This window comes from Brassica napus, chromosome A1, assembly GCF_020379485.1.
Source record: "Brassica napus cultivar Da-Ae chromosome A1, Da-Ae, whole genome shotgun sequence".
NCBI classification, from domain to species: domain Eukaryota; kingdom Viridiplantae; phylum Streptophyta; class Magnoliopsida; order Brassicales; family Brassicaceae; genus Brassica; species Brassica napus.
The window spans coordinates 18,230,913-18,258,373 of record NC_063434.1 but is presented as its reverse complement, the minus strand read 5'-3'; the positions used below and the strand labels follow the sequence as shown (position 1 = coordinate 18,258,373).

The 27,461-nt window shown below is 40.0% G+C and overlaps 2 protein-coding genes and 1 pseudogene across 4 annotated transcripts; 2 read left to right on the top strand and 1 right to left on the bottom strand.

Annotated features, from left to right (window-relative positions):
• Positions 1–1,089: 1,089 nt before the first annotated feature.
• LOC106427560 (ABC transporter A family member 11-like) lies at positions 1,090–5,353 on the bottom strand. Of its 2 annotated transcripts, XR_007314714.1 has the most exons (10): positions 4,950–5,353; positions 4,691–4,856; positions 4,434–4,513; positions 4,099–4,299; positions 3,839–3,998; positions 3,520–3,746; positions 3,238–3,354; positions 3,064–3,140; positions 2,876–2,965; positions 1,090–2,761 (listed from the first exon to the last, which is right to left on the bottom strand). XR_007314714.1 is itself a non-coding variant. In XM_048736018.1 (6 exons), exons 1-6 carry the CDS (start codon positions 5,316–5,318, stop codon positions 3,556–3,558), a joined length of 1,167 nt encoding a protein of 388 aa, XP_048591975.1. In that variant the 5' UTR covers positions 5,319–5,353; the 3' UTR covers positions 3,381–3,555. The 2 variants fall into 2 exon arrangements, 1 of the variants encoding a protein (XP_048591975.1); XM_048736018.1 differs by lacking the exons at positions 1,090–2,761; positions 2,876–2,965; positions 3,064–3,140; positions 3,238–3,354 and having other exon boundaries at positions 3,381–3,746.
• A 247-nt stretch (positions 5,354–5,600) lies between these two features.
• On the top strand, positions 5,601–10,541 carry LOC106427571 (ABC transporter A family member 12-like). Of its 2 annotated transcripts, none has more exons than XM_048736008.1 (16): positions 5,601–5,707; positions 5,947–6,286; positions 6,374–6,453; positions 6,544–6,676; positions 6,779–6,898; positions 6,990–7,114; positions 7,196–7,354; positions 7,437–7,725; positions 7,815–7,898; positions 7,984–8,318; positions 8,392–8,592; positions 8,679–8,788; positions 8,892–8,976; positions 9,083–9,211; positions 9,312–9,417; positions 9,519–10,541. In XM_048736008.1, exons 1-16 carry the CDS (start codon positions 5,636–5,638, stop codon positions 9,905–9,907), a joined length of 2,757 nt encoding a protein of 918 aa, XP_048591965.1. In that variant the 5' UTR covers positions 5,601–5,635; the 3' UTR covers positions 9,908–10,541. The 2 variants fall into 2 exon arrangements, with proteins under 2 accessions (XP_048591965.1, XP_048591971.1); XM_048736014.1 differs by having other exon boundaries at positions 9,506–9,645.
• Positions 10,542–10,767: 226 nt separating this feature from the next.
• Positions 10,768–26,851, top strand: LOC106427561 (annotated as a pseudogene).
• Positions 26,852–27,461: the final 610 nt, after the last annotated feature.

The following is a 27,461-nucleotide window of genomic DNA, read 5'->3' as shown; positions in this document are numbered from 1 at the left end:
ATCTACAAGGAGCTAGGGAACAATTAAATCTAGTGTTTATTAATTCAAAGAGTAACAAGCGAAGTAAATAGTAAATGTAACTTGGTTCGAAATGATATTAGATGCAGGGCCACTATTCAGGTGTTGGAGATTATAATATCTATAGATGCCTATTTGTTGCATGCATGATATGTTAGAGCTCAACCGCTTAACTCAGTGATCAGCTGTCGCATGTTTTACTGGTTAACAAGCTAGATCTCGTGTCTCAACGGTTAGTATGTTGACAACGAAAGAGTGTCGATCGATGGTCCTATAGGGACGTCGACCGATACACCTTTGCCTACGTCAACCGGTAGTCAGTTGAGGACATCGATCGACGGGTTCTAGCCAGGCCTATGCGAGAGTATGATATGCCCTATTAAGATACTAAATTGGCGGTTAGCCCTCTCTACCAGTCCTAATATGATAGATAGATGTCAGGATGAGATAACAAGGGTGCTTGAGTATGCAATCCTATGATCAAGTTCTAGTTAGCAAAGCTAAAACAAGCAATGAATACAAATCTATCATGAATATCACAACAAGGCAGATCTATAGTTTGGGGCTAATCCCACAAACCTATCTGAACCCTGGATCTAATAAATGAACTACTCAGACATAGCAAAGCAATTCATGACAATGAAGAAATGGGAATTCATAGTATAGATGAAAAGAATTGAAAACAAGGAGTTCCAATCACAAGTGATCTTCTCTCCAAACTCTCTCTCTCTCTCTCTAAGTAAAACTGCAACAAAAAGCTTCTCTCTGTCGTCAAAACACTTAGGCAGTACATAATCTACTAGGTTAAAAACTCGTCAGGGTATTTTCGTAATTTGGCTTGGACTTGAGCTTCAAGTCCGCTGGATCCAAAATGTCGCATGTCCAATGTCTCGATATCGATCGATGGTACTTGTGTACATCGATCGATATAAATCTTCATTTGTCGAGGCATCTCATGGTGTCGATCGATTGTTCTTCCTCTCGTCGACCTCTACATGGTCAGCTCAGATGAAATGTCTTTTAAGCTCCAAAATGCTCCGAAGTCATAGCTTTACTCTGAAATGCACCTGAACCTGAAAACATACCTAGAAGAGTAGAAAACATAGATATATTTATAGTAAAACACCTATATACGATGGATGAAAACGGGTCAAATCCAAGGTATATCACTAGGCGGCTAGAACTAGGGTTTATACACCAATCATGTAGTTTCGGCTTCCTTACTCAATAAAACAATTCTTCAAGTGTTTACCTCTATTGTATCTCTCAAATTCTACACAAAATCAATACAATAATCAGCCTTGTCCATCGTTCCGTGGTACTCACAAAGATCCTACACAAAAATCCCCTAACAGTTTGGCGCTAGAAGGAGGGGACTAATCTAAACTACGTGATAATGGCGGTGAACGAGCAGGATGAGTTACCCAAAGCTACCCAGAGAGAAGCTGAACTCCAAAGGCAAATCGATGATCTGCAAGGTCAAGTAACCGGGCTGCATAGAACTCGGGAGGAGACCAATCCCGAGCTTTCCTCGGAGTTCCAAATCCTGAAGGAAAAGCTCAACGAACACTCTAACCACCTGGAGCAGAGCGCCGAGAAGCTCAGCCAGCTCGAATCAGAGAATCTTACCCTTTGAGACGAGAACCAAGCCCTCAACACGGCGAGTAACAAGAAGTGTCGATTCCGGACTCAGGTTCGCCCTATGCCGACTCTGGAGACGCCTAACTCCAGGACAGGCGCGAATCTCCCAACTAAGGCGCCGGGCGGAGACGCATCAAAGCGCGAAAAGGCCAAGGATGCTCAGACCTACGACGTGGAGGACAGCGACTTGGAGCCCGAGCCCGATAAAGAAGCATCAGATGGAGCAGCGAGAGCGGAGTCTCCTATGATCGCTCACCTTTACCAGATGTTTTCCGAGAGGCTCGACGCCGTGCAGTCCATGGCAGAGAGACTCCCGGGGGTAGCTCCCCCCATTACGGAAGAGTAATCCCGACTCCTACGCTGACACTCCCTTCACGGATGAGATCACCTTGATCGAGATACCCAGGAAGTTCTCCATCCCCAGCAAAAAGGCGTATGACGGCACCACTAATCCGGACGACCACGTCACCCAATACAGACAAAGGATGCTCGTTGTAGCACTCCCAAAGGGGTCTCGCTAAGCTACCATGTGCAAAGGGTTTGGCTCCACCCTGACCGGACCCGCTCTGCAGTGGTATATCGACTTACCCTCCAGGTCCATAGCTTCATTCGCAGTTCTCAGCAACAAGTTCGTGGAACAATTCGCCAGCAGCAGGGACCTGGAGAAGACCTCAACGAAATTTTCCAGCACCGAGCGGAACCCCAATTGCAGCGGAGCCTGCCCTTAGCCATGATCCCTATTCGGTCACTTAAAAATATCAGCTTCCTCCATGGAATGCGTTGTTAGTATGATGGCACAGCCTTTCTTTGATTCCTGTATAATGTCCCACACATGTCTCCTCGTGATAGGATCAATGCCAGTTGTCTACAATCCATATATAAGTACACCATCTTAAATCGATCAGCATGTATACATAATTAAAAACACCATTAAAAGAGGAGTTAGTATGTGGACATGCCGGTTCATCTAGGAAGACCAGCTTGGATCACCGATGAGGGCAACTGCAACACTGAGTCGGCGCTTCATCCCACAACTGTAGCTTCCTGCTCTAACTTTGGCCGCTCCTGTCAGTTTTACATCCGCCAGTAACTTCTCAGCGGTCTGTAACAAAAGAAAAAATTAATAAAAGATATGTAAAGAAGTGTCCTTAAATTTTCAATTTAATCATTAGACATCCCAGCAAAATTTTGAGATGATATTCAGGTGACAGAGTACCGAGTTGATAGATGCAGGCGGCAACCCTTTGATGCTAGCAAAGAGGTGGAGGTGTTCTTCACTTGATAAAGCATCCCAAAGGATATAAAACTGTAAGAAAAAAAGACATGAAAGACATATTTACGCTGAACAATTACACTATTGTCCAAGAAGCTCCGATGTTATTAAGTAAAATGAAACTTATCTACCTGAGGACACACTCCTATCATTTTACGAATGTTGGACATACCAACAGAGCTTCTTACGGAATCTCCATAGATAAGAGCTGTTTTAAGTCAAATCAAATATATTGATCTTTATTAGTTATTAGAATGGTTTAAAAGAAGTTTTGGAAACTAACTTCTTGTCATGCAGATCCTTACCACCCCACCAGTAATTGGATTTATGCCAGTCAAAGAGCTGATAGAAGTTGTCTTCCCTGCACCACTGGGTCCAAGCAGACAAAACAACTGGTCTTTGGTTATATTCATCCACAAACCCTAAACATATATTCCATGAACTATTTAGCCAAAAATAAATAAATGGAAATGTTATTATAATATTACATTTTCATGTTACGACGATAAGTGACAATGATCATATTAGGGTTTGTGGAATTGTCTCAACATATAACACCCACTAACTTTCTCAACAAGAAAGATTACCTTTACAGCATGAAAAGGAGATGTTTTGGTGCATTTTCAACAACCAAGCTTTGTAGTTCCAGGATATGTCTCAGCAAGGCCATGAATCGGAACTGCAATGTTAGGATCAACTATTCCATCCATTGCTTGTTGCTTAACTAGTGTCTCCTCTTCAAGCACATCCTGGTCCTCTGGCGCTACATGCTCTACGGGCGGAACTGAACCGATACAGCTAAAAATGCTACCTTCTGAAGAAAGTGTATAAAGGAACATGATTTGGGTTTATATTTTCCAACAAATAAAAAGACTACTGATCAGGAAAACTATGAGGAGACAATACCTTCCACTTTATTGCCTCCTTTACCAGTCCAGTAACCAGGTGTTAAAAAATAGAAGATGGGTTTTCTTACACCGGATGCGTTGGGAATGATATTGTCAAAGTAGATGGCGAGAACAAACCAGAAAAGGAATGTCCCGACTTGCCACTGGTAGATAATATCCTACAAAAATATGTTCAAGTAGTGGTTTGAGAAAGAAAAAAAGCTAAGAAAGGATTTGATTAATTAATGAAACATGTTTTATGAATGTCCGTCCACATACAATTGAAAGTACACAAGTTGACATGCCCCCTTCGCATACAGCTCTTTCACTCCAGCTAATTCCAGAACTTGCTGGAGTTGAAGTTGCATCAAGAAGAAGCTTAAGGCCCGCAGAAAAAGTGTTGGGTGGGAAGAGTGACCAAATCGCGCGGCGAGAAGCAGGATAAGCGTTGGAGTAAGGGAATCCAGTAGCTGATACAATCTGAGTATTTAGAAATTGTAACTAGTAAGAAGAATTCGTCACGATTTGAGGAGCTAAGGTTAAAGCCAAGAGAATCAAACTTGTGTGATAAAGCCAAACATGGAGAAGGCAAGAAAAAAGATTGGTCCCATTACTTTGAGTGCAGAGATAACTTCAGCTATAATAGCTGGGCGTGCAAATTCTTTAAATCCAAAATCCCAACCAAACTTTGGATCTGAAATAGTGAGAATAAAAAAAAGTCAAAAGAAGACATGTACGTTTATGAATTTCCAACTAAAAAGTAATGAAAAACTAACTGACGAAGACTTTTCAACTTATTAGTACTAGTTATGAGTTTTTCAACTTTCAATATGAGACTTTGTCTCTAAGCTCAAACATGTCAAGATGGTACCTCCCATTAAAGACCTTGCAATCTCACGCTCTGCAGCTATTTGAAGAGGAACAAGGAACTTAAAGGTTGTAGCATTCCTTTCCACAAAATGCAAAACTCCTGGGACTTGCAAAGCATGTGACATAAACCATGCATCGACCTCCTCAGGCGCTTTGAACGATTGAACCTGAGAAAAAAAACAGGCACACACACAAGAGAAACATTTCAGAACCTATATTAAGTTAAAACTAAAAAGAACCAAACATAATAAGAACCTAACCTTGTTGGTCGGAATTGGTCTCCCCGGATTGTTAGCCATGATTGCAGAGACGATGTCAATCACACGACGGCTATTGTTACCACTCCATACGAAGTCGTAGCAAGGAAGCTTCACAAAGAACTTATCCTCACAAGGAAGAATAGGCAGCGAAAACAGAAGTGTGGGATCCGTGACGTTCTTGTAGGCACTTGAGGATGCTTCGCTCGCCTTCATAGCTTCCTCGATACAGAATATGACAAGGATGAAGAAGAATGATGAGAAGAGCTGAAGACATGTAGATCTCTTGTTCCTCCATGAGAGTAGCAGGTTCTTCTTGAACAACGCCGTGAAATGCTGATACAGAAGCGGTAAGCCTTGTTGCAAAATCATTATCAAGATTTTTTTTTGTTACTTTTCAAAAAACATAAGAAACGTTTTCTCTTCTGTTAATTCATACCTATTCTATATCTAAAAATGCGTAAGGTAACATTTAAAAAAAAAAAGATTTGCGGTCATGCGATCTTTTCTTTCCAATTTTTAAGGTTCATGTATGATTTTTTTTTCCAACTATGTGTATTTCACATATGATCTATTTTTGGGCAGTTCTATTTGTTTCTTTTCCCTTATTATGGATTATATATTGTGATCTTTCATCTTCAATTTTTTAAGAGTTTTACTGTTCTCCCACGTTTTTTCTTTCTTCTTTGATGGCTGATCCTAGTCCGGCAAGTTTTGGGACGCAGGCAAATGCGTTACTCAGGAAAAACTTAACGTACCAGGTCGGTTTCTCTGATAATTATTAGGCCGGTCTTGAAATTTTAAAAGTTTATAGGCAATTAGTATGAATTCTTCTTTTTTTTTACAAATTTGGAAACGTATATTTATATAATTTAATTTTAAAATTTTTGAGATGTAAACCAATGTTTCACTTTCATATGTCCAGGAGCACCCTGGTTATTATATATAATTGTGGTGTAAAATTATATTTTTTATTAAATTCATGGAACTCGAAATGCAGAGGAAACACATATGGACGAATGTAAGGCTCATCTTAGTTCCACTCTTCCTCTGCTTAATTCTCCTAGCGATTCAACACGTGCTCGATGCGCTGATGAAGGGTGTCTCTGATATGACTGGTGATTGTAAGAGTAACGCTGATTTATCTGGCGGTATTTGTCCCATCCAAAACCCTCCAATGTTGCCTGCCATGTTGCAGATTCCACAACATGAACTCCGTTCTGTTAAAACCGATTTTCTTCCCTACAAAGACCTCCCTGACAAGTCATGTAGAGGAACAATGGGAGGATCTTGTCCTGTAACTATACTTATGACTGGTGACAAACAGCCCCTTGGTAAAGGTATATGCTTCTCTTCCTTGTTTGATACTTAACTCTTTCATTTATCTTTGGTGCATGTGAAACTTACCCAAGTGTGTTCTCTTTTAGCTATATCTGCGAATATATTTGCTACTTCTTTTGCGGTTAATTCCTCCGACCTCTTGCCTACTTTAGCTAATAATATCTTGGTATGTCTTTCTTTTAAATGCTATATATATAGATGGCTGAATTTGAGTGCTAGAGTCTACATTCATTCCATCTCCTTTTTTTTATTTTAGGGTTCACCAATAGCAGCAGATAAAGACAATTACGCAGATCCAGGTCTTGCCCCAGGTCTCCCTATCTATAGTATCCAACCTCTGTGTAGTGCAAACTCTACATGGCCACTCTCTCTCGAAAAAATTCAGACAGGTGTGACTTTTTCTTTTACTTCTTTCTTGTGATGTTCGAATGAAAAGTTTGACTTGAAAGATGATAAACTGATATGAAGTGATTTGTGTATAAATATCTCAGAGGTGAAGTGTGTTCAAGGGTTGTGTCTCTGGAGAAATAACTCTGCAGATGTCAATAATGAGCTTTTCAAGGGTAGTTATAGGGGAAACCCTGCTGGGATTACAAATGAGATCGCTGCAGGTTTTGAAATTGTGTTCCATTTACTTATTACATTTATATATTATCTTCATAGCATATGCTTAGGATCCACCTCATTGTTTCTTTGCATTAGCATATGATCTCATGAGTACGGATAAGAAAAACTTCAATGTGACCATCTGGTATAACTCTACCTACAAGGAAGAGTTTTCAACTGGGCCTGTAAAGCTGGTCCGAGTTCCCCGATCTATCAATCTGGTACCATGTTGAACTTTCAAGAGTCAAGGGATGCATCCACTTACAATCATGTTTCTCTCATTGTAACATATGCCTCTGCAGATATCAAATGCTTATCTGAAGTTTCTGAAAGGCCCTGGCCTAAGGATATTATTTGAGTTTGTCAAAGAAGTTCCTAAACACGCAACTAGATTGAATACTGACATTGCGTCTTTGCTTGGCCCACTTTTCTTCACTTGGGTTGTTCTTCTTTTGTTCCCCGTGAGTTCTCTCTTACAAATCACTTGGATGTTTTTTTAATTTATCCCATTGTATGTGAAATGACTAGCTAGAAATCATGCAGGTGATCTTGACATCATTGGTGTATGAGAAACAAGAACGCCTAAGGATTATGATGAAAATGCACGGCCTAGGCGATGGTCCATATTGGTTGATTTCATATGCCTATTTTCTAACCATATCCGTGTTGTACGTTGCTTCTTTGGTGATATTTGGGTCAGTGATAGGACTCAAGTACTTTCGGCTCAATTCATATACCATCCAGTCCGTTTTCTATTTTATCTACTTAAATCTTCAAATAGCCATTGGCTTTCTAGTTTCTTCAATATTCTCAAAGGTTAAGACTGTTACAGGTAAAATAATAACATATTACATTTCTCATCAAAACATGCCAGTTTTCAAAAATTTGAATGGTCTGTTTGTCTTTATGGATTAAATGTAGTCGTTGCTTACATATTGGTGTACGGTACTGGCCTCTTAGGCAGCTTTCTCTTCCAAACGATGCTTGAAAATCAGTCATTCCCAGGTAACTTAATTTTAACAATAAAAACATGCTCATTTTTATCGCTCACGGCTTTATTTTTGGTATATAATATCTATATGCTTTACAGAGGAATGGATTGTTGCCTTGGAATTGTATCCTGGTTTTTCTCTCTACCGCGGGTTGTATGAGTTTTCACAATATGCCTCCAGGGGAAATGGGATGAAGTGGCAAGATCTCAGTGATAGTGGAATGGGTGAAGTTTTATGCATCATGTCAATAGAGTGGTTTCTTGCTCTCATCATAGCTTTCTATATTGATCAAGTTTTCTCATCTGGGAAGCACCCTTTCTTTTTCTTGAACCCTTTCAAGAAATCTTCATCTATACCAAGTAAGCCTACCGTGCAGAGGATGGATTCTAAAAAAGTCTCCATAGATATGGGAAAAATAGATGTCTCTCAGGAGGTATGTTTAAAATGTCATCTTTTTGGCCTTTCCATGTTTCTTTGATATTAACATAAAATGAGATAATAAACAGAGGGAAAAGGTGCAACAATTGAGAAATGAAGGTAGCGCAGGGCACGCCATCTTGTGTGACAACTTGAAAAAAGTGTATCCAGGTAGAGATGGAAACCCTCCAAAAATGGCAGTAAGAGGGTTATATCTCGACGTTCCTTCAGGAGAATGCTTTGGCATGCTTGGACCTAATGGCGCTGGAAAAACATCCTTCATCAGTATGGTCAGTTTCACCAAAACAGTTCCACAGACAAAGGTTATAGAGTGTCAAAGGTTGTAATCTTTTACTATATTCTTTTATTTCCATAGATGACAGGCCTACTCAAACCTTCATCTGGAACTGCATTGGTTCAGGGTTTGGACATATGCAAGGAAATGAACAAAGTATACACTAGCATGGGCGTTTGCCCACAACACGAGTAAACACTCTCTTACAGTTCTTATGTCTGTTCTTTCATTACCAAGCAAATAAGGAACATTTTACAGAACATATTTCTTTTTATAGCATTCTCTTGATTTCAGCTTGCTTTGGGAGACACTAACAGGAAGAGAACATCTTCTCTTTTATGGGCGACTCAAGAACATTAAGGGCTCTGCTCTAACGCAAGTATATATATATGCCGCACCTTGCTATCTTAGTTTAGTTTTGTGTTATAATTCCAGAAGACATATTGTTAATTAATCGATATATATATATATATAATAATTTGAAGGCCGTGGAAGAATCTCTAAAGAGTGTCAGCCTTTTCGATGGAGGAGTTGGCGACAAGCCTGCTGGAAATTACAGTGGAGGTATGAAAAGGCGGCTTAGTGTGGCTATATCACTTATTGGGAACCCCAAGGTACATGCATTCTTGTTACTTGTGACGTGTTCTCAACCAATGAATGGGTCATGTAAGTTATTAACAAACCTAAGGTGTGATTAATCATTCTCTTAATTAGGTAGTTTATTTGGATGAGCCAAGCACAGGACTTGATCCAGCCTCGAGGAAGAACTTATGGGATGTGATTCAGTGTGCAAAACAAAACACAGCAATTATCCTCACAAGTATATACATACATATATTATTTTCTTAGATTATATATGGGATGTGATTAAGTGTTCTTCTCAAACTAGACTTAACCTTAAAGTTAAGACTACATTTTCAGCTCACTCGATGGAAGAAGCAGAGTTTCTATGCGATAGATTGGGGATATTTGTAGACGGAGCCTTGCAATGCATAGGAAACTCCAAGGAACTAAAGAGCAGATACGGTGGATCATATGTGTTCACGATGACAACATCTTCGGAACATGAGGAAGATGTCGAGAGATTGGTTTCCACTGTGTCTCCCAACGCCAAGAAAGTATATCACCTCGCTGGTACACAGAAGTTCGAGCTCCCAAAGCAAGAAGTTAGGATTGCTGAGGTGTTCCGGGCTGTAGAAAAGGCCAAATCCAACTTCACAGTCTTTGCTTGGGGACTTTCTGACACGACTCTCGAAGATGTCTTCATCAAAGTCGCTAAATCTGCTCAAGCCTTCATTTCCTTGTCTTGAAGCCTGATTTTTCAAGTTAGGGTTCTATTTTTTGAGTCAAAGAAGTGTCTTGAGGCGCACGCAAACAACCTGTTAATACTTCTCATGCAATCTGTATATACTATTAGTCTAGTACACTTTTTTTACATAGAACACTTCAACCTATGTTGAGATGTCGCATAATTATTCTGTGTTGCATACTTTATCTATATTTACAAATTAATATGAACAGAAAATACTTGCTTATGCCAATTTTGATTGTTCGGCTGAGTATATGCAAATTAGTTGATGTCTTTCTCACATCCAAGCTGTGTCATCACATCATGGATCTTGGTGTTATATATGTGAATTCAACTAATCAATCTTGGCATATATTACTGTTATGTTTGGTTTTAATACTTATTAGCAAATCATTTGTTCCAAAAACAAAACTAACGGGTTTACACCTTAACTAATTTAGTTAAGTCGAAGAACTTAATTAAAAATATAGATATATAGTTTGTTAGATTTGGGTTTATTATGGGCTTCCAACTTAAACAATTGGTGATTAGTGGATTGACCCTAAACCTTTATATATTACTTAATGTTCTTTAGAATTACCGATGCGGGATATAATATTACTAATACCCCTCCTCGAGATGATGACTCTTATCGGCCAGAAATCTCGAAACTTTAAGACAGTTATACTCGGTCGAGCGAGTCAATTACGACCTTTTATACCCGGTCAGATAGAGTTATATTAATTAGGGGTTTAGGGTATTTAGGATCTGAGCTCTGATACCATGTTAGATTCATGTTAGTGGATTGATCATAAACTTTTACTAGATCTCGACCCGCGCAACCGCGCGGGTGTTTATTTTCATTTATTTTTATAGAAATAGTTTATTTTTAATTCTACATTGGTATATATTAGTATAATATATATGAGGTATGTCTATCACTTGTTAAAACATAATAATTTTATTGTATATTTTTTTTTATTGAATTGGTTGTTTTCATATCATGTTTTTGGCTTGGAAAAGATTGATAATTATTTAATTCCTATAATGTAGTAGACATATTATTTAGTTCCTATAATCTAGAAAGTGAGTTATTTAGATCTATAATAATGATAAGATTATAAATTAAATGTAACATGATTTTCTAGTAATAGGTCCATTAGGTCCATTTTTTAAAAAATCACACATGAGTCAAAGTTGTGACTTCTCTTTTAATATATAAGATATATTAGTTAATGTCCCTTGGAATTATATAGAGATAAGGACATATTATAATAATAAGATTAGGATTTATCCTCCTTGTAGTTATCTAAAGTGTTATTCCCATTACGATTGGGAACGATATTCTTGTATATATATTCAGCTCTGATACCATGTTATGAATGTAAAGTCTGAGTATGATGTGAAAGCTGAATATATATACAAGAATATCGTTCCCAATCGTAATGGGAATAACACATTAGATAACTACAAGGAGGATAAATTCTAATCTTATTATTATACTATGTCCTTATCTCTACACCCCCTCTCAAGTTGGAGGTGAAATGTCTTGAAGACCAAACTTGGACATGATATAAAGAAACGAAGGAGAAGGAAGTGACTTAGCAAGGAGATCAGCTGGCTGTTCTTTGTACAAATATGCTCCAAGGATATAAACTTGGCAGTAACAGCGTCGCGTACAAAATGTCAATCAGACTCAACATGCTTAGTACGCTTAAGTAGATTGCTGATTGACTGTCACAGAAAAGACGCATAGGGGAAGGATGTGGAATATTAAAAGAGACGAGTAACTTCTTGATCCACTTCAGTTCCTTCAAAGTATCAGCCATGGCACAATACTCTGCTTCAGCAGACGAAAGAGACACTACATCCTGCTTCGTAGTCTTCCAAGATATAGGAGAATCACCATGTAAGCATATGTAGGCAGTCAGAGAACGTCTGGAGACAGGACAAGCATTCCAATCCGAATAGCAGTATACTGTCACCTGGAGATTTGAATCTGAACGAAGAAGAATCCCTTGGCCCGGAGAGCTTTTGAGATAATGAACAACCCGTAAAGCAGCATCCAAATGTTCTTGGATTGGTTTCTGCATCTGTTGCGATAGAATATGGACACTGTAACACAGTTCCGGACGAGTAAAAGTAAGGTAGACAAGTCTGCCAACTAGACGAAGATAAGGAGTAGGATCAGCAAGAGCCGGACCTTTGATCTTAGTCAGCTTATGATTTAGTTCCGTTGGAGTCAACACAGGTTTACAACCGAGAAGACCCGTTTCCGAAATAATGTCTAGTGCATACTTTCTTTGAGAAAGAAAAAATTCCTAATATACATATACCATCAGAAAAGAACAAGAGTTATTCATCTTTATTCTACAAAAAGAAATAGTAAGAAATGGGATACAATTGCGTGTCCTTAATACTAACAATCTTGCTGGTCGTGATTACATGGCCCGTGGTTTATGGTAACGATGCTACACCAATTCTTCAGAACAAAAACCGAATCGAGCAGTGGTTCAACAACAACGTCCCTTCGTTGGTGATACCACTCAAATTACCCTAAGGAGTGTTACTTTCATTAAAAGAGGTTCAGATGTAGTACTTAGGGATCGAATCCACAAGGAGCTAGGGAACAATTAAATCAAGTGTTTATTAATTCTAAGAGTTGTAAATGTTTAAATGAAATAGCAATAGTAACTAGCGAAATAAATAGTAAATGTAACTTGGTTGGAAATTATATTAGATGCAGGACCACTATTCAGGTGTTGGAGAATATAATATCTATAGATGCCTAATTGTTGCATGCATGATATGTTAGAGCTCAACCGCGTAACTCAGTAATCAGCTGTCGCATGTTTCACTGGTTAACAAGCTAGATCTCGTGTCTCAACGGTTAGTATGTTGACAACGAAAGAGTGTCGATCGATGGTCCTATAGGGACGTCGACCGATACACCTTTGCCTACGTCGACCGGTAGTCAGTTGAGGACATCGATCGACGGGTTCTAGCCAGGCCTATGCGAGAGTATGATATGCCCTATTAAGATACTAAATTGGCAGTTAGCCCTCTCTAGCAGTCCTAATATGATAGATAGATGTCACGATGGGATAACAAGAGTGCTTGAGTATGCAATCCTATGATCAAATTCTAGTTAGCTAGGCTAAAACAAGCAATGAATATAAATCTATCATAAATATCACAACAAGGCAGATCTATAGTTTGGGGCTAATCCCACAAACCTATATGAACCCTGGATCTAATAATTGAACTACTCAGACATAGCAAAGCAATTCATGATAATGAAGAAATGGAAATTCATAGTATAGATGAAAAGAATTGAAAACAAGGAGTTCCAATCACAAGTGATCTTCTCTCCAAAACTCTCTCTCTCTCCCAAAGTGAAACTATAACAAAAAGCTCTCTTGCCGTCAAAACATTTAGGCAGTATATAATCTACTAGGTTAAAAACTCATCAGGGCATTTTCGTAATTTGGCTTGGACTAGGGCTTCAAGTCCTCTGGATCCGAAATGTCGCATGTCCAATGTCTCAACATCGATCGATGGTACTTGTGTACATCGATCGGTATTAATCTTCATTTGTCGAGGCATCTCATGGTGTCGATCGACAGCACTGGATGTGTATCGATCGATTGTTCTTCCTCTCGTCGACCTCTACATGGTCAGCTCGGGTGAAATGTCTTTTAAGCTCCAAAATGCTCCAAAGTCATAGCTTTACTCCGAAATGCACCTGAACCTGAAAACATACCTAGAAAAGTAGAAAACATTGATATAAATATAGTAAAACACCTATATACCATGGATGAAAACGGGTCAAATCCAAGGTATATCAACTCCCCCAGACTTACCCTTTTGCTTGTCCTCAAGCAAAACATACATGCAGTCTCTCTGAAAGAGGTTTGAAAATATTAGGGACTTACAGATTTTAAACCATAGAAATCTTTTCCTCAACAGTTTTGCAACCACATCTAAAAATTCCTAATCACAGAAGCACACTATGCAATATCTTAACTTAGCAACCATTTCTAATATAACACAACTCAGCAATTCACGTCTGACATCCCCTCTACTGACTTCATTTCCTAGCATAAATATAAAGTGAATGTTTTACCTTGGGAGTGTCGATCATTGGATGCAAGGATTTCAGACAAGTATCTGGAGCTGCAGGTAAAAGTTAGTTCCTAATTTCTCTCTCTCTAATTTTCTCTCTTGAGTCAAAGTCTGCTTCCATTGCAGGATCAGTGACCAAGATTGGACAGGCTTCCATGAATCAAAACTTAATGGTGGTTGCCACCAAGCTCTGTTCACTTCTTTTTGACCTATATCCAAGAATTCTTTGTGAAAGCGAGCCTTGAAGATTGCCGCCTCCAAGTCCCGTTTCGAATTCTTTTATTGGAGTCTTTATGAATCATGCCTTAATGGTTTTAGCCACCAAGTCCTGTTCAGACTCATCCTAAGTAAACAATAGATCTTTTATTTATTTTTTATTTTTTGAAATGAATATAAATCACTAACTAATCTAGGGTCGAAATTTAGAGAGAGAAAATGTGATAAATAATCTACACAAGGCGTTACCTTCCAGACCTGTCTGAAGAATCTGATCCCATGTATACCAAGCCCCAAGACAAGCGGTTATGTCAGGTTTAGTGTTGGAAATCAGCTTCGGTTACTTCATACGTTCAAGGCAAGTGTGTAGTTGATAGGTTGATCTGCTTTAGCATCTACAGTGCTATCTGCAATCAGTAAATCTAAAATGGTGCTAAAGATTGGTTGGATATTCAAGTTTAAATCGATATAAGATTATAGGCCCTATTTTCAATAGCTACGCATAATTTATTTAAAATTCCTTTTATATATAAGAATAAAATAAATTATATCAGTAAATCTCCCACAGACTTAAATTACATTGTTCCATTGTAACTCATCCGGAGTTATGATGGAATAATTCATAGGTACGAAATGTAACAACTGGGGAAGATACATCTGACTGGATTAGATATCGATCGATGGGAAAGTGTTACATCGATCGTCGCGTGTTTGTGTTTGTCGAGCGATGTCGACATCTCGTCGGCGGTCGATATTCAGGTCCTCCTACTTGGGTCTCCTAAATCTGAAAGAAATAAAACGAAAGTAAATAAATGTAAGCTAATAAAACCTAAATAAAATACCTAATAGTGGGTTGCCTCCCACTCAGCGCTTGGTTATAGTCATTTAGCTTGACTGTGGTAGTGATTGGCTATTTAGTGGAGAAACAGCTGCTTGTTGGAAATCAAGCATCCACGTCATCTCTGCACATACTGGACCAAGATGCAATGAAACTTCTTGTGGCCTCATCATTTCTTGTCCATTTGTCATTCATCTTCTCAAGTACATTGGAGATGTGTTGTAGCCTATCTTGAATGTTGTCAATGCTGACCTGGTGCCAGCCTATGTTGTTATAGGCGTATGCTGAAAGTTCTGTCAGTTCCTTGTGCATTGACTCCATCGTGTTGTGTATCAGTTGCTCGCTGGCAGGTGTAGATTCGGTGTCGATCGATGCTATTATGTGTTCGTCGGTCGATCTCAGCGACTTACCATCGTGCGATTTCTGTCGATCGATGCTGATATCTGGTGTTGGGCTGCGAGTTTCCTCTGAATGGCTTTGACTTCTTTTTGTAGCCATTCTGCGTGGCTGTCTAGTCCACTAATTCTGTTGTCGAATGGAAAGTAGATGTCATCGCAGCGTTTGTCAAGTCGTTCCTCCATGGTGTCTATCGCAGTGTAGATCTTGGATGTGATCTTGTCAACCTCTGCTTCTGTGTAGGGAAGTGACTCCACATTATTTTTGCCATCGATCCATGGCTCTCGTAGCCTGTCGATCGAAAATGAGTTTGCCTGCAAAAAATATTGATTAGTAATGTTATCAATATCTCTTTGGGCATGAAGTATTTGACTAGACAATTTATTTAAGTCTAGCATGACTGGTGATACGAAGCGGTCATGCATGATTTCGTAAGTCTGCAGCCTAATATCCATGGCTGAGATCTTAGCGTCGAGCGATGTGATGGTACACACGTCGATCGATGTGGCTGGTTGTAGGTCCTTCTTGCGAATGGTGTCCAGATCTTGCTGTAGTAGCTCGATTTTGGTGTTCAGCCAGTCCACGTTGTTGTTGAGAGGGTAGTGCATGTCGTTTATCCTCGTGTTGATGTATGATACTTCCCATTCATCCTTGTGTTCTGCTGAACATTGCGGTTCTGTAGGGATCTGGGCTGTAGGAAGACTGACGTCGATCGATGGTGCATGTGTTGCGTCGATCGATGCTGAGGTCGTGGCTTCCTTCTCAAGTTGCTGACGTAAACTCTCAATTTTTGTCCTCATTTCTACCATACTTCTGAAAAACTCATTGTAGCCTCTATCCAAAGGTTGATGTGTATCTTCTACCAATGATTTGAGCTCCTCTCCCAGTTTTTCCTGAGCTCCACAAATACCAGTCACCATCTCGTTGATTTCATCTTTGGTGTAGAGTTCTGGTGCCAGTCTTGTGAGTGTGAAGGAATTGGCATGTTCTGGAAGACAGATGTGGTCCTCTTCAAAAACAGATGCTCTTTCCAATAATTTCCTGATGTCGTCCTTTGTGACAGGTATCATCTCACCAGCTACGCCTCGTGCGTGTCCACACTCATTTCTGTAGACTCCACACTCATTTCTGTAGACTCTCTTCGTTCCCAAATAAACTTTCCGACTCCGTACATGTCTAAAGCGCGGTGTCCAAATTCGTAACGTCTATCGATCGACGTCGGGTCATCCGTATCGATCGACGTTGGTGTTACCCTGTCGATCGATGTCTGAGGTGTCCCGTCGATCGATGTGTGGCCTTTTGGTTGGCGTGATAGATTTGGGTTGATTTCTGTTGCGGCGACTCCTACGTGTGTGTTTGGATCGGTTTGAATGACGTCTGGAGTGCCACGTTGCTGTGAGAATAGGTTGTCAGGTCCATTGACCACTTGAAGGATATCTGCTATGTCCTCTCTGGGCACTTGTAAGATCCTTCCATCCATTGCACGTGCGTTGCCATCTGGGTCCCTGAAAATACCAAATTCATCAGGTGTTAGAAAACCATAATCAATGTTTGCATTATCATTAAATTTAGAAATAGAAAGATTAGGTTTAAGAGTAGTATCGATCGATGTTGATACAGATGCATCGATCGAGGGCAGAATAATTTCTGCAGAACTTGTGTTCTTGAGATAATTGCCCTTCATGGATTTTTCTGTTGATGTAGACGGAACACTGTTCATCTTTTCTGCTTGTGTGTCTGCTCTGGTGTGTGGAGGTGGTTTTGGGGTGCAAAACGTTTTAAATAGGTATCTATAAACCTAGTTGGAGAGGGAATATTCTCCTGCTCCTAGATTTTCGCTGCGGTGCGAATATCAATCGATGTACCTGGATGGGTGTCGATCGATGTGAGCGGTTGTTTTGCTGGACGAGGGTGGGTATCGATCGATGTGGAGTGCACTTCGTCGAGCGATGTTGGAAACGTGTTGGTTAACTGATGTGTTTCAAATTTTTTATCCTGCAAAGACATTTCTATTGCACGTTCCTTTCAATAATCCTCATCGTATTCCTTTGTATGTTCCTCGTTAGGTGAAGTAATTACAGTGTCAACTGCAAAAGTTTCATGGAAACCACTGTCTGCCCAACTGCCTATGGAATAATCATCACATCCTCTCTTGCTTGGAGGTTGGAAGGCTAAGTGTGGGTAACAATGATTTGGTAGAGCATAATGGTCAACCGGTTGATCAACGTCGAGCGACGTGTTGTTGCAGTCATCGGTCACCGTTGACTCATTGGAATCGAGCGATGGAAAAGTGGGGGTGTCGATCGATTCCGAGTACTATGTTTCGTACTCCGATTCGTACTCTGCTCCACAATGGCATGCGCCAATGAAGCCAAGTTCTTTCCCATAATCCACAGAATTAATAACCTTTCTCTTAGGTTGGTTAGGGTCGTAGTGGATGTTGGGGTCTATCAGCGTCAGACACAATTTGTTTTTGTTCATGTCTCATACATCTCCTACTGTAGCTAGGAAAGATCTTCCAAGTAGAAGTGAAGAGTTCCAGTTAAGCTTGATGTCCAGGACATGAAAATCTACCGGGACAAGGGCATTACCAATCTGTACTTCCAGGTCTCTTATGATACCTCCTGATCGTTTTTCTGAAAGATTCACGAAGGTGAAGGATTCTATTGAAGGTTCGATGGTCAAACCAAACTGGTCTGCCATGATCCTAGGGAGGATACTAACTGATGCTCCTGTGTCACACATTGAATGGGGAAATTCAACACCCTTGACTACGCATGGTATTGCGAACTTCCCAGGATCACTCTTCTTCGTCAATGTGATCCTTTCTATCATCTTCCCTCTGACTTGATGAAACATTCTCCTAATGTCCTCCTCAGTTACCTTTGTTTCTCTGAAGAACATCCACAACCGGTGTGTGAAGTAAGCTTCATCAAAAGGTTTTTCGATTGGGATTATGAGGACTCTTTTAGTGAAACCATCCATCTCCTTATCGTTAGCTTCCCTCTTAAGGCTTTTAGTAATTTTTTCCTTTCTTTCATTAACCTTCTCCCTTCAGTTTCCTGATCTTCTTGAACTGGTTCTGGTGAACTATTTAAAGGGTCGGGTTTTTGTTCGGGCGGGTTAGCTAATGGTTTCGGTGGTGGTCTGAGTGCGTTGATATAGTCATAATCGATTGAGGGTAACCGCACTCGGTATGTCAGAGGTGCCTGTCGATCGATGGGTGGTGTGTTGTGTCTATCGACGTCGGACTCACTCTGTCGATCGATGGTTGGTTCAACTGATCGATCGATTTTATCATAGAAAGGGGAGGGTGGGTGAGGATGCTTAGCTGCGAATTCCTCATTAGAATTCGAACTGCATTGCATTCAGTCGATTTAGCGGACGACGTCGATCGATGACTGGAGTTATCCGTCCATCGATCTTCGTCATGTTCTGTCGATCGATGCGAGTTCATCGACATCGGTTGACACCATTGGGATCCACCGAGACTCATGGAGCTTTCGATTTCGAAGTCTCCTTCCTCGAGCTTTTCATGTCTCACCACTTGCCGGAAATCATCATCTATGATGGCATTTACGTAGTGTTTTCCCTTTTCAGCTCCTGCCTCTCTAGCGAAAGCTTCTTTCCTCTTTATAGTTTCGCCAGTCTGAATCACTTGCGTTTCAAGTTTTCTCACCTGTGTCCCTAAGGTCTCGATTTTGGTGTTCAGATTGTTGTAGGCGGAGTCTATTTTACCGTTGAAATCCACGGTGATTTGTTCTTGTCCTAACAGTACTCGATCAAGCATTTCTTCGATCTTGCTTTCCTGAGTCTGGGGTGGTGGATTCTGGTAGTAGGAGTTCGAGTAGCTTTTGCTGTTGTTGAAGGGTTTTTGAAATTGTGAACTTTGGTTACTTCTTTGACCATTTCCAAAGAAGTTTCTGTTTCCGCCCTGGTTTCCAAATTTTTGGAATCCGGTACCTCCGATGTAGTTCACATTTTCTTCTCCTTCCGTATCTGCTACTTCTCCTTCAGCTTAACGGACTTGCTTCCTAAGAAGCTCATGCACCACATCTAACTTAGCTCTTACTTCGTCCATTTGTTCCTTCCCGATAGAGGCTACAGACTTCTTCCGTTCAGAGTCAGTGTTTTTGGTGCCGCTGCTGTTAGCAAGGTTTTCGATAAGTCTCACAACTTCTAATGGATTCCGAGTAGTGAAGTTTCCTTCACTCGCCGTATCAAGAGCCATTTGATACTATAAGGCGAGACCTCGGAAGAAAGTGCTTAGCAGCTGCACTTTGTTAAATCTGTGGTGTGTACAGTCTCGCTGGAAGAACCTAAATCTAATCCACGCATCTTTGAAGGACTCTCCCGCTTCCTGCGAGAATGTGGAAATTTTGTTCCGGAGTTCTTCAGCGCGCGCCTCATCGAAGAAATTTCGTAAGAAAGCATTTTTTTATGTCGGCCCACGATGTTAAGGATCCTGTGGGTAGCTGCCTAAGCCAGTGCATCGCTTCTCCATTCAGCGTGTATCTGAAGAGCTTGCACAGCAGGTAATCTTCGGGGACTCCTTCCATCCGAATAGCAGCTATTAAATCCTCGAACCGTTCTAGATGGTCCATAGGGTGCTCGTGCGGTAACCTTGAGTTGGGTATCTGCGTCACGAGAGTGTAGTATTGAGGCTTCAGCTCAAAATTCTGCTTCTGGATCTCTGGAAGTCGAATTGCTGATCTGTTGAAATAGTACTCATCTGGGCGATTGTAGTCGGCCAGTGGTATCGATCGAGCGTCCTCGTCTACAGGTTGAGCAGCTCCTGTAGTATCAGCATCAGGGATTACAGTCTCCTGAACGTCTATTTTCTGACCTGTTGCATTACGCAGATGATCGTCCTGGTCATACAGGTTTCCGTTCTCGTCCTGTGTTAGAATAATAAAGTTTACCATTTTTGACGACACGGTATCGATCGATGTACGCGGTGTACTATCGATCGTTGTCGAACGATTAGGATCGATCGACGATGAAGGTCTGGTGTCGGTCGACGGTTGGTTGTGCGTATCGAGCGATGACAAAGTTGTTGCGTCAAGCGATGTGGAACGTTGACCTCTACGGATGGTGCGTTCCAAGTGAGCAGGATAGTCTGAGAACAGCAAGTCTTTCTCCTTATTGCTTCTGGTACCGCTGGGCATGCACCTGAAAAGACAAGAAAAAGATTAATGTTAGAAAGGGGGTAGAGAAAAGAATAAGAATCAATAAAACTAAATCTAATGGCGATCAAAGCTCTCCGGCAACGGCGCCAAATTTGATACCACTCAAATTACCCTAAGGAGTGTTACTCTCATCAAAAGAGGTTCAGATGTAGTACTTAGGGATCGAATCCACAAGGAGCTAGGGAACAATTAAATCTAGTGTTTATTAATTCTAAGAGTTGTAAATGTTGAAATGAAATAGCAATAGTAACTAGCGAAGTAAATAGTAAATGTAACTAGGTTGGAAATGATATTAGATGCATGACCACTATTCAGGTGTTGGAGATTATAATATCTATAGATGCCTATTTTTTGCATGCATGATATGTTAGAGCTCAACTGCTTAACTCAGTGATCAGCTGTCGCATGTTTTAGTGGTTAACAAGCTAGATCTTGTGTCTCAACGGTTAGTATGTTAACAACGAGAGAGTGTCGATTGATGGTCCTATAGGGACATCGACCGATACACATTTATCTACGTCGACCGATAGTCAGTTGAGGACATCGATCAACGGGTTCTAGCCAGGCCTATGCGCGAGTATGATGTACCCTATTAAGATACTAAATTGGCGGTTAGCCCTCTCTAACAGTCCTAATATGATAGATAGATGTCATGATGGGATAACAAGGGTGCTTGAATATGCAATCCTATGATCAAGTTCTAGTTAGCTAGGCTAAAACAAGCAATGAATATAAATCTATCATGAATATCACAACAAGGTAGATCTTTAGTTTGGGGCTAATCCCACAAACCTATCTGAACCCTGGATCTAATAATTGAACTACTCAGACATAGCAAAGTAATTCATGACAATGAAGAAATAGAAATTCATAGTATATATGAAAAGAATTGAAAACAAGGAGTTCCAATCACAAGTGATCTTTTCTCCAAAACTCTCTTTCTCTCCCAAAGTGAAACTGTAACAAAAAGCTCTCTTTCCGTCAAAACATTTAGGCAGTATATAATCTACTAGGTTAAAAACTCGTCAGGGCATTTTTGTAATTTGGCTTGGACTAGGGCTTCAAGTCCGCTGGATCCGAAATGTCGCATGTCCAATGTCTCGACATCGATCGATGGTACTTGTGTACATCGATCAATATTAATCTTCATTTGTCGAGGCATCTCATGGTGTCGATCGATAGCACTGGATGTGTATCGATCGATTGTTATTCCTCTCGTCGACCTCTACATGGTCAGCTCGGGTGAAATGTCTTTTAAGCTCCAAAATGTTCCAAAGTCATAGCTTTACTCTGAAATGCACCTGAACCTAAAAACATACCTAGAAGAGTAGAAACCATAGATATAAATATAGTAAAACACCTATATACCATAGATGAAAACGGGTCAAATCCAAGATATATCAGTTGACTACTAGAAAAGACACGTTAGCTCCAGCTCTGTTGACTGCTGAGGCGACCCCGCGTGTTATTAAGGCATAACAATATTCAGATCATTACATTCAAATAGTACTAGTGTTCTAAATAAATTGTAACTAAATTGGTCAATGCTAAAGTCAATTAGGCCGTCAAAATAATGCATGATAATAATTAAAGATTGGTTTTATTCATGAGAATAATTTTGGTGTATCTATAAATGCATGTGAGACAAAATGGAAGAGGCGATTTCAAGACATTAACCGAGGCGATAAATAGTGTACCCGTAGGGAACAAGGAACGCGTGATCATAAAGTTAGGTCACGGGGAATACAAAGAGAAGGTTACAATCGATAGAAACAAGCCTTTCATCACATTGTACGGTAATCCAAATGCAATGCCCGTGTTGACATTCGACGGTACGGCAGTCGAATACGGAACAGTCGATAGCGCAACTCTCATTGTCTTGTCCGACTACTTCATGGCCATAAACATCATTGTCAAGGTATATTTTCATCTTAAAAATCTTCTTTTTTTTTTTTTGATAACCAAAAGGGTTAAACCCGGGTCTATTAAAGACACATACCTAACCTCTGGGTGGAGGTACAGCCCACTGATAGACCCTCTCCTGGATATTCAAATGAGCTGAAAACAATAGCCCATATCCGTGTGGCCAGCGGGGTTCGAACCAGAGTTCGCCGTAATAAACCCTAGATTACGAATTTAGGTAGCCTATGTAATAAACCCTAGATTCATCATTGTAACATTAAAGATGTCTATATAACATTTAAAAAAATTGGTAGAATTCTGCTCCAATGCCGGATGGAAAAAAGAAAGGAGCAAGCTTTATCTATGAGAATCTCTGGCAACAAAGCAACATTCTATAACTGTAAACTCTATGGTTATCAAGACACGATTTGTGATGACACTGGAAACCATTTCTTCAAAGACTGTTACATCGAAGGGACATTTGATTTCATCTTTGGGAGCGGACGCTCTTTATACCTCGTACGCTCTTTATACCTCGTGTTGGGGTCAAAATCGGTCACAACAGAATCAATGTCTGAAAGTCCGTAAAAATCAGCATGAACGTTTTTACGAAAACTAATCTTCATAAAGATATCTTTACGAAGAGCCTTGCGGTAAAATCTTGTTCAAATTTCAATCGAACCACTAAATACCGATTGTCCGAAGGCAACATACATGTATCCAAATCGGCCGCGGGCACGCTCGAGTATGGAAATCGGACCGCAGGCAAGCCAAGCTCGATCGATACGCGGCGACCAAGCACGCTCACAGCTCGGTCGCTACGTAGCGACCGAGCGTCCGTCCCGCTCGGTCGCTACGTAGCGACCGAGCTCTTCCGAAACGTCGATACGACAACAGTCCATGCATTCTCGTCTATCCTTCGATGCTATCTTCCGAAGACCGTAGCAAACTCAGTTCATTTTTTCCGCCATTCTAAATCATCAATCAAACTTTGCGGATAAAACCGCGGAAAGTTCGTTCTTTATCGAAAGAAGTCGCAGTAAACGCTTCGAGTCGGAAGACGGCCCAAAGGGACCTAAAACACGATTCGAGGCCCATCCTACGACTCCTTAACCACAAGCCCGTAAACCGTAGCACAGTTTACGCTTGGCGCGCAAGGAAAGATAAATGTCAAGTTTCCGCGGATAAATACGAAAGTTTGAGGATAATTACGAAGATCGTAAAAAATGGAATATCTCCATTTTATGCTATGACGGCTTAAGAGCAGAAGAGTAAAAGCATAAACCGACCTTGGAGCTAGTATATAAGGAGTCCTAGGCGAGAGGCATGGGGGAGAACTTTTTAGACTCGGATTTCTCTGCACTTAGAAACGTTAGGCTTTATTCTCGACAAGTTAAGTTTCTATGACTGGCACTCAATTACTAGACGAACTCGTCCATGCAGTTCGGTCTCTTGTTCAGCTCTATCAATTGAACTACGTTTGGCTTGATCCTCGAAAGGGGTACGTAGGCAGCCTTTAACAAGGTTCAGTCCGAAATCAATCAAAAACCTTTTATGTATCTTTTTCGTCTTTTGTTATCGAGTTGCGCAGAGATCCGGGACCTCTGGGAAACTCGTTTGTTATCTTTCTATGATTTCCGCATATATTCGGTCACTTGTCGTTGGCTCTCGCAGAGATCCGGGACTTCCGGGAAATTAGGGTTTTCTTAGTTTCTTTAATTAAACGAAAATCGACAGTACGAATTTCGGTTCCCACACCTCGTACGTACAAGACCTAAACTCTTGTATACATGCATGTTTTCGTGATGATTTCTAACTAAAATCCTCCTTTTTGGTTGATGCATGAAAAGAGTACACAACTAAACGTTGTGGGAGATGGACTAAGAGTGATCACAGCTCATGCCGGAAAAAGCACGGAAGAGAAAAGCGGGTACTCATTTGTGCACTGCAAAGTTACAGGGACTGGAACTGGGATTTACTTGGGTCGAGCATGGATGAGCCACCCCAAGGTCGTTTACGCATACACTGACATGTCAAGTGTTGTTAACCCGTCTGGATGGCATTGAAAAACCCCAAACAGAGCGTGACAAGTACGTAATCAAAAACCATTTTATTATATTATATGATGCACTTACAAAACGGTATATCAAAAAATATATTTATATGTAAATTTACACGGATGCATGAGCAGAACGGTGTTCTATGGAGAGTATAAGTGCTCAGGACCAGGATCACGAAAGGAAAAGAAAGTTAAGTATACACAAGACATTGACAACATATAAGCTAACTCTTTCATCTCGCTCGGCTACATCCAAGGATTCCAGCTGGCTCTTCCTCCTCCTCCTCCTTTGTAATCTCTCATAATCAATTGAGGCTTGTGTAAAACTAGGAATAAGAATCATCGGTTTATTATAAAGTTTTATATGTTAACAATCTCTATATTTCATATGTTAAAAATGTTTTAGGCGGAAATAACTATTTACGTATTGTAGATCCTAAATTCTACACTAAGTATTTGATAGTGATCGAGAGTTTAATCTAGGGAAAAGATGATGTAGGCAACAATATCTTTAGAACAAAGCGATGTAATCAGATTCCGGTAGGCAAAGATGGATTTTATTGATGAATAAGATCGAATACAAAGAATGAAATAAGATCGAATGTTTTTAATGAGATCGACAAAACAAAAGACTTAAAGCTATGTGAAAAGAAGGTCGATGTATGGGTGTAGCTCTCTCTAGGGTTTTCAATGTGTCCCTTTCTGTGTCTCTCGATCTCTTCTTATAGCGGGTTGACTCCGCGATCTCTGCAATCGCTCCGCGATCTTCGGCTTGTTGAAACGATATCTTCCTGCTCGTCGGAGTCGGGCTTCTTTGTTGATCGCATGGCCCAACCATTTAGGCACAATTAACTAGTTGACCAAAATTGGATCCAACTCGTATCAAATTTTCACATAGTGCCTGAAGATATTCAAACTTTATTATTTTCTTTGCCTACAAACCAATTTACTTCGTGTATCTCAGACAAAATTGAAGCATAAAGATTCCACTTTTTATTGTAATGGGAAACTCACCAATGGAGGCAAGAAAGGGATAAAAGATGGGAAATTAGGTTAGTCTTTGTCTTGCTCTTCGTTGATGATGCCAAGGGCCCTGTTCTTTTGGCAGTCTCTGGCAAAGTCTTGTTCAGGTCCTTCTATGATACAAAACCTGCACAGAGACATAGTAAGCTCTCTGTATGTGTCTTTACAGTAAAAATCAACGGCGAAATATATATATATATATTTTTAAAACGAGGTTGAATATGAAAGTGATTGTACCCGGAAGTAAATTTATCAGCAGAATCAGAGCCGAGAGAGGAAGATTCTGATGGGTTTAACACCAAGAATCACTGCCATGTCAAGCTCCGGTCAGAGTCTGAGAGAGAGACGAGTCTACTCTCAACTTGTGTTTGTCAAAAGGGTTTTATACGTGGCGAGCTTTTATTGGCTGGCCTTTTATTATTTGACACATGTTCTATATTTTGGTTGGTGTTGAATAACCAAATAAAATTGTTTTTTAGGAAACTTGTGGTGACAAAAAATTTTTTTTGAATGAATGTAAAAATTTATGGAAAATTGCACCATATACGTGAATTTTTTAATAATTCACTAACTGATTAACAACCTAAATAGTTAGAATACAATGTATATTTTATATAATAATACATTTCTACCGCCTAAAGCAACCGGTTGAGAAAATAATTTATAATAAATAATTAATCATTTCAAAAGTAAATCATGGACATCTAGTATTCACACATAATAATAAATTTTGGGGAAAGTAAAAAGAATTCTTCTCCGGTCTTCTCTACAGGTTGTAAAACAAGGACGACAAAGACATAATACATACGCATGAAGTTGAATAAATTGGCATACTATTCCATTGACAGATTCTTGTTCTATTTTACATAGACGTATTATGTAATGCGATATATTTTGTTCTATACTATTTTACAATGTTTCATTCCATTTGAAAAGCGCTCTACTATGTTTATAAATATAGTTTGTATTTTCTTAAGTTCTAACTGTCGTTACATGCTTTGAACATGTAAAAATCGTGCTATGATCTATATTGTAAAAATCGTGCTATGACCCTAAAATCTCATTGACCTTTTTAGTAAATGATACCACTCAAATTACCCTAAGGAGTGTTACTCTCATCAAAAGAGATTCAGATGTAGTACTTATGGATCGAATCCACAAGGAGCTAGGAAACAATTAAATCTAGTGTTTATTATTCTAAAAGTTGTAAATGTTTAAATGAAATAGCAATAGTAACAAGCGAAGTAAAGAGTAAATGTAACTTGGTTGGAAATGATATTAGATGCGGGGCCACTATTCAGGTGTTGGAGATTATAATACCTATAGATGCCTATTTGTTGCATGCATGATATGTTAGAGCTCAATCGCTTAACTCAGTGATCAGCTGTCGCATGTTTCACTGGTTAACAGGCTAGATCTCGTTTCTCAACGGTTAGTATGTCGACAACGAAAGAGTGTCGATCGATGGTCCTATTGGGACGTCGACCGATACACCTTTGCCAACGTTGATCGATAGTCAGTTGAGGACATCGATCGACGGGTTCTAGCCAGGCCTATGCGCGAGTATGATATGCCCTATTAAGATACTAAATTGGTGGTTAGCCCTCTCTAGCAGTCCTAATATGATAGATAGATGTCAGGATGGGAAAACAAGGGTGCTTGAGTATGCAATCATACGATCAAGTTCTAGTTAGGAAGGCTAAAACAAGGAATGAATACAAATCTATCATGAATATCACAACAAGGCAGATCTATAGTTTGGGGCTAATCCCACAAACCTATCTGAACCCTGGATCTAATAATTGAACTACTCAGACATAGCAAAGCA

Coding starts and splice junctions, on each gene's coding strand:
- LOC106427560 (XM_048736018.1), bottom strand. CDS start 5,318: ATGATTTTGCAACAAGGCTTACCGCTTCTGTATCAGCATTTCACGGCG. Junction 4,300..4,433: donor AAGTTATCTCTGCACTCAAA/GTAATGGGACCA, acceptor CTAAATACTCAG/ATTGTATCAGCTACTGGATT. Junction 3,747..3,838: donor AGGAGGCAATAAAGTGGAAG/GTATTGTCTCCT, acceptor CACTTTCTTCAG/AAGGTAGCATTTTTAGCTGT.
- LOC106427571 (XM_048736008.1), top strand. CDS start 5,636: ATGGCTGATCCTAGTCCGGCAAGTTTTGGGACGCAGGCAAATGCGTTA. Junction 6,454..6,543: donor CTTTAGCTAATAATATCTTG/GTATGTCTTTCT, acceptor TTTTTATTTTAG/GGTTCACCAATAGCAGCAGA. Junction 7,899..7,983: donor TGAAAATCAGTCATTCCCAG/GTAACTTAATTT, acceptor TATGCTTTACAG/AGGAATGGATTGTTGCCTTG.